Here is an 11,930-nt window from a genome sequence, read left to right on the forward strand (position 1 = left end):
TGCAGAAAGTTTCCTGTGAGGGGTAGGTTTAGGGGGAGGGTTGGTGTAGGGCAATAGAATATACAGTCTGTACAGTAGAAAAACCATTACGCCTATGGAGTCTCCACAAGGATAGCTGACCAGACGTGTGTGTGTGGTGTGTGTGTGTGTGTGTGTGTACAGCATATATACAGTGCATAGCCATTTTTCTTACATTTTTGTTGCTTTATATGCAGCAGAACTTGAGCTGGCATGAAATTCAACAAGTTTGTTTAAAACCTATTGATCCATGTTATCCCAGCATGATTTGTGAGCCTGAATTTCTTATGGTCATGCTAGTGAAAATTGGCTGAGAACGTGCAAAACGTGCACTACAGACAGGTGCCAAGTACTCTTTCTTCAGAGAAACCCCTTGATTGGAATTAATTTCCCCAGGGAAGGTAAGAGTATTTAAATCCCCCTGTATGTCTGAAAGCCGATCAATGTGAGTGAGTTTTATGCAGGTAGGATGTCAGGAGGATTAGATTTAGTCATAAGTGGAGCCACACGATGGTGGGTGCTGATTTTTGTTTCTTTATCAGCTCTTACAAACTCTGTTATTTGCAACAAAGCAACCCAGTATAAGCTTACGGTTGGCCTCCAAGCTCCTCGGAACGTTTCCTACCCTTTCAGTTTGCTTAGGTTGGGGTCTGCAATGCAGATTGCCATAGACAAGATCAACGCAAATCCATCTCTGAGTGGAAATTTCACCTTTGACTTCGTATACATGGACACAGACTGTAACGCAAAATTTTCACTTCAGGGATTCATCGATCAAGTAATGAAACAAAATGTATCAGCGCTATTTGGTCCACCCTGTCCTGAGGAGGCTGAAGTAAGTGTATTGTTTTGATAACTGTAAATTATTATTATTATTATTAAGTTTTTCATCTGAGTAAGATTTACGGGAATAGGATGGCTAATTAAGACTTAGCCTACTGAGACCCCACCCGCAAGTAGCTAAAATTTTTATAACAATGTTTCAACAGTGTTTTCAAATGTTAAGTAGGTTACTAAATGTTAAAATGTATTAGTATTTTCATATATCGCTAAATACGCTCATTAACAGAAGTAGCTTAAATAACCATCACATTCACAATATCGCGCGCTTAGTCACTTAAATGGATAGTTCACCCAAAATGAAAGTTCCGTCATCATTTACTCACCCTCAAGTGGTTTCAAACCTGTATGAATTCATTTCAGCTGTTCAACACAAAAGATATTTTGAAGAATGTTGGTAATTCCATTGACTTCCAAAGTATGGAAAAAATGGAACAAGTGGAGAGTGAGTATGATGACAGAATTTTAATTTCTGAGTGAACCATTATTTTAATAGAGTTACATTTAGGACATTAGAGGACATAATGGAAAAACACAGGATGAGAGAATAAAAATATAGCATTAATTTTTACATTCACAAAAGTTTTGCTTTTCTCAGAGAAACTTTGTTTTCACTCGTAGTCGTTTTGCGTTCTCTCATTTTCATTAATTAAAAAAATAGCAAATATTAAGTAATATTAATATTAAATATTTTATGAATTAATATTAAAGATGTATTAATTAATATTGGTATTAAATATTTTACCAGATGTTTTATAATTCCTTAAAACAGACAAAATTCTTCTCTCTCTCTCTCTCACACACACACATACGATGCGCAAAACTCTGCATTTGAACAGTCAATAGCATACTATAATTTAATACTTAAACTAATAACAAAACAGTAGCTGATTCAGAAGCGCCAGATTGTCATAGCAAAGTCAGAATTACCTCCTCTCCTAGGTTCACGAAACGGTCGTCCATAAAATGCATTGCTGTTCTGTTGTAAGTAATCTTAAAGATTCCTAAATGCATCTACTTTCGGAAGGCCAAATAAAGTGCTTTTGCTTTCGCCTAGAAACACACAGCGTCTCCCTGACATGCTGCTTCAACACTAAATGCGGTTACTGAAACCACGCCTTCTTTCTTTGCATGAACATTTGGGCGCATTATGCTAATATTTCCACATAGTGAGGTAGATATGTGGGGGGCGTGTTAGAACGATCCGCTTTAGGGGGTGTGGCAGAGTCTTAACTTTGATAAAGAATATTTCTTTGGTTTTGAGACTGTAGTCTTTGCAACTTCAGGGATCTTATCTATGCACATTCAGCTTGTAACACTCCAAAGAGAAAGCAAAACTTGAAATCGCATCATATGACCCCTTTAAAATAGTCCATTCCTTGAAACGATTAAATCTGCACACTACAATTCTAAAATATATACACATTTTGAATAGATTAATAGTTTTTGCTTATGTCCTTCAGGTCACAGGGCTCATAGCATCCACATGGAACATTCCCATGTTTGGTTTTGTTGGCCAGACACCAAAAATGGATAACATTCTTGTGTATGACACCTATATAAAGATTGTACCGCCACTTAAAAGGGTTGGAGAAATCCTGCTTAAAACACTGGAATTCTTCGGATGGAAGAATGTTGGTATGATCGGAGGTGGTGCAGATAGAAACACATGGGACAGTGTTGATGCTTTTTGGAAGTCTGTGGAACAACAACTCAGGGCAAAAGTAACATTGGCAGCTGGCATAAAGTTTGATACCAGTGACCCAGAACTGGCAAAGAGAAACTTGCAGATCATCTCTAAAGTTGCAAGAGGTGAGCCAATAAGTAGTACTTATCTTTCAGCTTTTACAATATCTGGGTGGAGTTTACACCTCAGTGAGTAAACGTGTAAGATTACAAATGTATCTTGCCCTTATGCCCTCATAGCTTGTTCCTCTTGAAGCTGTTAGTTGGCGTAAAATGAGTGAACTTAATCTGCATTTTAACTGTTATAATATCAAAGTCCCTGAAAAATATGCATTGTTTTCAAGCCCTATTCCCTATAGTGCAGGATATGTTGGGCAGTCATTTGATTGCAAATAGGTTCTGAAATCTCTTGCGTGATAACAATGTACAGCTTCTGCATACTATATGCGTAACATGTAAGTCTTAAGCCTAAATAATGTTTCTATGAGGTTATAAAATGTTAGTGTTATTCTGCTCATTCTAGTGGTTGTTGTGCTCGCTAATGCTGAAGACACCACGTCTCTGATGATAGAAGCACAGAAACAAGGCCTAATGAATGGAGAGTATGTTTTCCTTCTGGTTCAGCAGTTTGAGGTCAGTGGCAGAGTGGTGAGTAACTGAAGAACATATAATGCTTAAATTATGGCAAAACTATTCTCTAAAGGTTTAAAATAAAAAAAATGGATGAATGCTAAATATTACAATGCATTGCTGTATTTTATATATCTAGTTAGAGATACATGCCTTTTTGGTGTATTCTTTTTGTAAACAAAAAAAAAAAAAGGTCAGCAGAGATGTATCCTTCTCTGCCACAATCCTGTATATTCAATTCCCTGACAATTGAGCTGAATAAAATAAAGATGCCGTCTACACGGTCGATGGTCAGTTTGTGTGTAAATGTACATTATACCCACTTTTGATGTCCAACTTTTTCCACTTTTGATGTCATTTTTCTAGCCAGAAATAAGAATTGTAGTAATTAAATATGTGCTCAGTTATCTCTCGCTATTAAGATTTACACTATTATGCTGCCTCAGAAGCCCATCCGAAATCAGTTTTGGGAGGTAACTTTGTGTGCAAACACTGCCTGCAAAGTCATTACCTGATATTGCAGCGAGGCAACAAATCAGCTGCTTACGCTGTCGGACACAGCCGATGTCACTGTAATTAATAAAACAACGTATGTAATTCAGACATGTATTGAGTTAGTGGACATTTGTGGATATGTGTAAGTATTTGAACTGAATCAGATTACTACTGTGACAATTCTTATTTACCTAAACAGATACCTACTCTCACCTTTTCCCTCATTAGGATAACCTGTGGAAGACTGTTGGTGATGCAAATAAAACAACAGTGCTGAAGGCTTTTGACATGGTTTTTGTACTCGCTCAGAAGTCCTATGAAGGGTATGACTACTATGACTTCTTCGAACAGGCTTATGAGAGATTAAAAGGGGCACCTTTTTACAGCAACCTGTCCTCAGAAAAAGAGGTGAGAATATTTTGTGAAAAAAACTCAAATAAATTTGTGACCCTTAATTTGATCAACTTTTAATAAATGTTATATTATCTATTTGATGTTTTAGGTCAGCTCCTACGCTGCCTATTTACATGACGCTGTTCTACTTTATGCCATGGGTCTTAAAGAAGCCTTCAAAAATGGTAAAGACATCCGTCATGGACGAGAGATTCTCCAGAAGCTCAGGGACAGGGCCAACATTAGGTTTTATGGTAATTTTGTCTTGTATACGTTTGTATTTTTCCTATTGATTGCAAATAACCAAAATGTTTGTTTGTGTTGTTTTTTTCAACAGGGGCTTCAGGTCTAGTTCACTTTGACGAATATGGAGAGAGGAGGCTTGACTATTCAGTATATGACCTACAACAAACAGAAACTGGCACAAAATTTGTGTCTGTTTTGGACTTTGACAGCAATTCGAAAACGATCAAGTATGACCAAAATATTGCATATGTTAGCATTACATTATATTCAAAGCTGAAACTTTGACTTGTACTATATGAAAAATACCTGTTTTGCAGACCCACATCAAAGTTTTCTAACATTGTTTGGCAAAATGGAAAACCTCCACTAGATAATCCGCCCTGTGGTTTTGATAATGAGCTCTGTGAATGGTTAGACAATGGTAAATGGACATTGCTAAATTCTAGATTTTACTAGATTTCTATACACATAAGTACAGTCTTCTTTTTATGTATTTGAAATGGCATCACATGATATCACTTGATTCCAGAGATATCTCTGCTGGTTCTGCTGGTGGCTTTGCCTGTGTTAGGAGTGGCAGCAGTGGCTTTGATCACTTTGTTGACTCTACAGAAGACCCGTCTACAGTCTCGCCTGGATGAGTCCAACTGGTGGCTTATCAACTACAGCGACATAACTATCCTCAGAGAGCCCAAAGTAAGATGAACTTGTCATTTCATTTAAATTGATTTATTTTTATTTTTATTATTTATATATATTTTTTTATAGATTTTACTCTTCGTTTTTTTTTTGTTTAGTAATTTTGGACATTAAAATGTTGAATATGTTCTATTTTATTTTATTTAGTTTTACAGTGAACATGTAATTAAGTTTAGTATCAATCTTTGTATTTATGCTTATTTCAGTTAATAAAAATGTTTTCATTTATTTATTCTTTATTCTTTTTTGCTTGACAATAATAGTCTAATACAGCACCAAACCAGCTAGCAGTGCCATCAATGTAGAGTTCAAATCTGAATGTAGCATAAACCAGCCTTGACCAGCATAGTGGTCTAAACAGCTCTGAGCTGGTCTTTTTTTTTTTTACAAGGTAAGTAAAAAGTGCCAAAAATGCCTTTAAAACATCTACTCGCACATGCAGACATACTGTACTGCATATATACTATGCAAATGCCATCATATTTTGATGACAGTACATTAATGCATAAAAAAAGAGTATTATTGTGGATTTTACAGGGAACGCAAACACTGTCTGTAAGCACAACACCAAGCAAATGTGGTAGTGGTGGCTCTCCGTCCATGCTCTCCACCAACAGCTGTAGTACTAGAGAAGCCATCTACACTACTATTGGACTCTATCAGGTAAAAATTCTGAATCACATGTTAGAAAATAATGCATAATTCATGTTAAACCAAACACACTTTCTTTGCTCATGGGGCAGGGAAACGAGGTGGGCATAAAGTATTTGAAAAATCAAATACTTACTGATATCAAGAAACCATCGATCATCGTAGAGTTCAACATGGTAAATTCCTGATATTTTTAGAGATTCAGTTTGACCTCAGCAAGTCACAGGCCAATACTTTGCTAATACTCTAATGCTTGTGCTTATTCCTGCTGTAGCTGAAAGAAATGAAACACGAGAACCTAGTACAGTTCTTCGGTGTGTGCATCGAGCCTCCAAATGTCTGTATTGTCATGCAGTACTGCCAGAAAGGAAGCTTGAAGGTGCGTGTACAGTACACTGTAAAACAAAAAGATTTCTTAAAGTTGTAAATTGGGCATTTGGGCAGTCGTGGAGTTGGACCTGTAACCCAAAGGTCACGGGTTTGAGTCTCGTTACGTGTGTGTGTGTGTGTGCGCATTTGGATGGGTTAAATGCAGATTCCCCATACTTGGCTACATGCCACTTTTACTTTCACTAAATACAACAAAGATTATTGGAGTATTAAATTACTATTTCACTTTTACTACTTATAAATTTTATGTTTAATTCAATTTGTTACTTTCCATTTCTTTGCAATTTTTTGTGAAATTTACTAACAATTTCTGAGTGAAAATTGTTTTGACACCAATTTTTTTCAGTAATAGTGTTTAAATTAAAGCATTTCAATTAAAAAAAATAAGTTTTAGTCCAACAAGTCGCTGAATTTGTCCGCACACTGAAAATATTTTTTCCAATCAGACCAAAAAAGGTCTCTCAAAAATGTAGTTTTTATTTTCCATATGCAAAAGTGACAAAAGTACAAAGTGTATTAAAAACAGACCAAAGAGCAGACGTTTCAGCCCATGCTTTCTTCAGTGCTCATGAATTTTTTTTAAAAAATCAAAAATACAGGAATCGACTCTTGCACATCTTTTCTTCCACCAATGTGGAATGTTTCTCTTATTAACCAGGGGAGCTGTTTGTTACTGACAACAGAACAGCATATTAAAATACTCTGATCATTCTTATCACTCTTATGACTCTTATAGTACATCAAAAACATAATGCACAAGCAGTGCAACTCAGTTGTCAAACAAATGATTATTATGATTCTTATTATTTTTAGTAGAATAAAAATGTACATTCCAACTGGTATAATTCAATTCCTGAACAAATTACTGTTATGAGATTGCACTTTTTAATAAATTAAGCGCATACAGCTCATAGCTAACTGTGAGACTTATGTTAGTATAGTTACTGACTGGTTTTTCATATTGTATAGTTAAAGATGCACTTTATGTTACCACATTTTTTGTTTAGTATTGTTGTCCAATATAAAGAGAAGACCAACTGTTGTACTGCATTTATGCTGCCTCTAAAAGACTGTGAAAAGCCATTTGAAAGTCTGTATAAACTTATTTATTACTGAAATGATTTCAACATATGTGTCCACATCATCGGACTCTCAGTATATTTGTTATTCTGCTTTTAAAACATCAGGATGTTCTCAGAAACAGTGAAATTGAGCTGGACTGGATGTTCAAATTGTCTTTTGCCTATGACATTGTTAATGTGAGTATGTGGTTTTAATGTAATATCCTTTAGTTTTGTGCATCATATTATCTTGATTTCTAGTTTGCATATCTACTTGGAAAATCTTGATTTGGAAGAAGACTTTTTATTGTGGTATGTTCTCTACAGGGCATGGAGTACATACATAAGAGCAGTCTGAAGTCTCATGGAAATCTGAAGCCCAGTATGTGTCTGGTGGACAGCAGGCTGCAGATCAAACTCTCTGGTTTTGGCCTGTGGGAGTTCAAACATGGTACCAAACACAAACTGATCCTACTGGAGAATCCAAATTATGAAGAGATGTACTATACTGCTCCTGAGTTTTTGAGAGAGGTGTACTACCCTTTCAATGGGACCCAGAAAGGAGACGTCTTTAGCTTTGCCATAATCATGCGAGAGCTGATGTACAGTACAGAGGTGGGTCCGTATCACGATGTTCATCTGGAACCAAAAGGTAATGACTGTGTTGTTGTATTTCACTGATAACATATATCAGTCTGGTTGTCAGTAACCATGGCAACCAGTTTTCCATTTTGATTAACCAATTGGACTAAAGGGATAGTTCACCCAAAAATGAAAATGTTGCCATTAATTACTCACCCTCATGTTGTTCCAAACCCGTTAGACCTCCGTTCATCTTCGGAACACAAATTAAGATATTGTTGATGGAATCTGAGAGCTCTCTGACCCTCCCATAGACAGCAAGGGTACTACCGCGATCAACGTCCAGAAATGTAGCAAGGACATCGGTAAAATAATCCATGCAACATCAAAGGTTCAACCTTAATTTTACGAAGCTACGAGAATACTTTTTAAGCGCAAAAGGGAAAAAAACGACTTTATTCAACAATTCGTCTCCTCCGCATCACCCTAGCGCCATTTTGGAGAGTATCCACTGAACGTAAATGTGTCAGCTGTGCCACGCGGATACGTTGTTTTTGTTCAAATCAAACCGTAAACGATGTAAACAGCATATCTGCGTGGCACAGCTGACACAAAACAGAATACGCAATTTACACTAGGGTGATGCGGAGGAGACGAATTGTTGAATAAAGTCTTTTGTTTATTTTTTCTTTTGCGCTCAAAAAGTATTCTCGTAGCTTCGTAAAATTACGGTTGAACCCCATGATGTCACATGGATTATTTTACCGATGTTCTTGCTACATTTCTGGACCTTGATCGTGTAAGGACCCTTGCTTTCTTTGGGAGGGTCAGAGAGCTCTCAGATTCCATCAAAATATCTTAATTTGTGTTCAGAAGATGAACGAAGGTCTTACGGGTTTAGAACGACATATGAGGGTAAGTGAATAATGACAGAATTTTCATTTTTGGGTGAACTATCCCTTTAGGTTTGGCCTCTTAGAATGTGTGTGTGTTTTGATTTAGTTTTTTTGTATTTTATTCATTAGAGATTATCAAGCAGTTAAGGACCCCCATGAGCGACGAGCCCCTTAGACCAACTTTGTCTGCTGACATCTGTGATGAACGTCTCATCCCTTTACTAAAAGCCTGCTGGAGTGAGAACCCAGACCACAGACCCCCATTCACCAGTATCAGGAGACAACTGCGTCATGCATGTCCTGAAAGGTGCACGTTTTATGTAGCTGTCTGTCCAATGATCTTGACGCTCTTAAATAGATTCTTTTTTTTTACTCTGGGCTGTTTTATCAATTTCCCAGCCATGCCAACATCCTGGACAACATGGTGAGCAAACTGGAGAAATATGCCAGTCATCTGGAAGAAGTCGTGGAGGAGAGAACCAATCAGCTCACAGTAGAAAAGTGCAGAGCTGATAAGCTTCTATCTAGCATGCTGCCAAAGTAAACAAACCTTGATAGCATCATTGGGACAATGACATTTTGTAAATGTATTTTTCATTACTCTTTTATCAGATAACAAAAATTGCATTCAAAGCAGAGTTACATACTAGATGGTTATATAGTTTAAATGGGTAGTTGACATGAAATACTTTTGAGAATCTAAATATATTTTATGTTTTAAAAACATTCTCAAATTGTATTATTGCTATACATGTAGTTTTATGAGCTATTATTAATTGGGACACCCTGTCAATTATTTATGCTTTTAAACATTAATTTATTACACCACAGAACCATTTAAAATGTTAGGACATGTACAACTATTGAGAATGAAAAGATGCTTAACATGTTTTTTTTTTATAAGACTCTAAAAAATAGTTATAAGACCTGAGATATAAATTTTTACAGAGCCCCTAAAAAACACGATGATGGTTAAAAAAAGGAGATGGGAGGAAACATTGTGTTTGCTTGCAAAACTTTTGCATTTGCTGACAAAACTTTTGTGATCGATCCCAAAGCTTTTGCATTGTTCGCAAAACTTGTAATACTTCTGCATACAAAAAGTATATAATTCCCCCAAGAAACTTGCAAAAATATTGCTATCCCCGATGCAAAACATTTGCATTCTCTCGCAAAAGCACTGAAATATAATTTTTTTCTCTCACCTTATATCTTTTCCATAGAAGTTTTGCGAGTGATGCAAAGTTTCTTGGGGGAACGTAATACTTTTTTTTTTTTTCCTCTCTCATCTTATATTTTCTTTCATCACCACGCACCCTTAGGGACTCCGTATATTGACTCACATACATTCATATACATTTTAACCTAAAATCTCAGTGTTGATAAAAAACGCATAGACCAGTTATGGCTCAGCTGATGGCAGTGTGTCCTTACAGGTATATTGCTGATCAGCTAATGTGTGGGAAACCAGTGGAGCCCACAAGTTATGACATGGTGACCATTTTCTTCTCTGACATTGTGAGTTTCACCACCATGTGCTCCGTTAGCTCGGCTCTGGAGGTGGTCACCCTCCTCAACGACCTCTACAGTCTTTTTGATGAGATCATTAAGCTATATGATGTCTACAAGGTAAATGAAACAATACTCACTTTAATACACAGCAACTGTGCCCGTTCATGCTCTGCTGGTTGTCAGAATAGTCAGACTGAATGCAAAATTCTAAGTATTTGCTCCTCATTATTTATGATTTACTTCAGAAATTCTGAGTGAATAAACATAGCCAGGTTTGCAGTATAATGTGACATGAATGGATGAAGATCTTAATGAATGCTATTGATTCTTGATAAATGTTTTAATGAGCATATATTTCTGTCAATTACATTTAATTTCTAGTTTATTTACATTTACTTGTTTCTGGTAGGTGGAGACAATAGGGGATGCATATATGGTGGCCAGTGGTCTGCCTATCTGTAATGGTACTCGTCATGCTGAGGAGATCTCTACTATGGCACTCCACTTCCTGTCCGCCATCAAAAGGTTCAAAATTAGGCATCTGCCTAATGAAAAATTGGCTTTACGGATTGGGATCAATTCTGGTATGGTACATACTATAAGTGTATTGTGGAGTATACATGTTGTAAGAGATATATAAGAAAGATATATGAGAAATTATACTAAAAAAAACTCAATCTTCTGTCCTTTGCATATACAGGCCCAGTGGTTGCTGGAGTTGTGGGTAATACAATGCCCCGGTACTGTTTATTTGGTGATACAGTGAACACGGCTTCTAGGATGGAGAGCAACAGTCTTCGTAAGGACTTTTCTCATTTTTACTTGCTATAAGTTATTTTACCTATATTTATCAGTCAGCATTTATAATCTATTGAAATGTTTGAAACACTTTATTCTTGCTGATATCCTTCTCAGCACTGAGAATCCATGTCTCCCAGAGCACTGCTGATATTCTCTTAAAGACAGGACATTTTGAACTGGAGGAGAGGGGCGATATTGAAATAAAGGTATAATTACAAATTTATACAATGGGCTCCAAAAGTCTAAGATCACACTAAAATCTATTTTCTTTCCTGAAAATAAACTATATGTTTTAGGATTGTGAACAATGTAAAATAAATAAATGTTATGACGTAAATTGATATTAATATAATTTCTAATATTGAACAAAAAAAGTGGTGTCAAACTTGTATATAAACAGTGTCTACTGTCATGCCATGTCTGTGCATCTAATCATATCTCTGTTGTGTTTTCTAGGGAAAGGGAACACAGAAAACTTTCTGGTTGATAAGCAAATCTGGATTCAGTTTTCCACCCACTGGCCAGGACTGTAATGCAAGTCCTAAATCAGGAACAGATGTAGGTATCAAGACACTTATGGTTCTTTTTATTTCACAGTTTGAGGTGTTCATGCTAATTAAAAGGAAGTGCTATATGGAGGCCTGACACACTGTATATGGACAGTTTTGCCCTGTCATATCTAAACAGGAGAAAACCAAAGCAACCCCAATGAAGGATGGAGACAGAAGAGCAATCCAGTGGACCCCAGCCATGGCTAAAATGACAGAAATGTACACACTTACTGTACCCGATATCTAGTTTGACCATGATTTTATATACGCTCTTGTATATTGGACATTATCACACACAAAAAAAACAATTTTATTTAAAAATGTATTTTTAAAAAATATAAAGGAAGAAAATGTCAAGACAAAATCTTTTAAAAGAATTTAATTACTAAAAATATTTCAAAATATTTTTACATGTATAATGCTAGATGAAAGCAAGAATGTGTCTCTGCCTGTTAAACTACAGATTAACAATTATTGTT

General features: G+C 36.2%; 1 protein-coding gene across 1 annotated transcript; it reads left to right on the forward strand.

Annotated features, from left to right (window-relative positions):
- Nucleotides 1–407: 407 nt before the first annotated feature.
- gucy2g (guanylate cyclase 2g) lies at nt 408–11,740 on the forward strand (the record flags this gene model as incomplete). The annotated part of the gene is made up of 22 exons (XM_016267257.1): nt 408–419; nt 782–853; nt 2,322–2,670; nt 3,068–3,177; nt 3,898–4,077; nt 4,172–4,316; nt 4,400–4,535; nt 4,626–4,729; nt 4,838–5,004; nt 5,545–5,670; nt 5,751–5,834; nt 5,933–6,037; nt 7,236–7,307; nt 7,437–7,761; nt 8,717–8,894; nt 8,987–9,127; nt 10,024–10,216; nt 10,509–10,683; nt 10,800–10,898; nt 11,015–11,106; nt 11,357–11,458; nt 11,588–11,740. Coding segments are annotated over 22 exons (3,078 nt in total), but the record flags the coding sequence as incomplete, so codon positions are not given.
- Between the last annotated feature and the right edge of the window lie 190 nt (nt 11,741–11,930).

The sequence above is a fragment of the Sinocyclocheilus grahami genome, unplaced genomic scaffold, assembly GCF_001515645.1.
Source record: "Sinocyclocheilus grahami isolate Dianchi unplaced genomic scaffold, SAMN03320097.WGS_v1.1 scaffold36.1, whole genome shotgun sequence".
Lineage (NCBI taxonomy): Eukaryota > Metazoa > Chordata > Actinopteri > Cypriniformes > Cyprinidae > Sinocyclocheilus > Sinocyclocheilus grahami.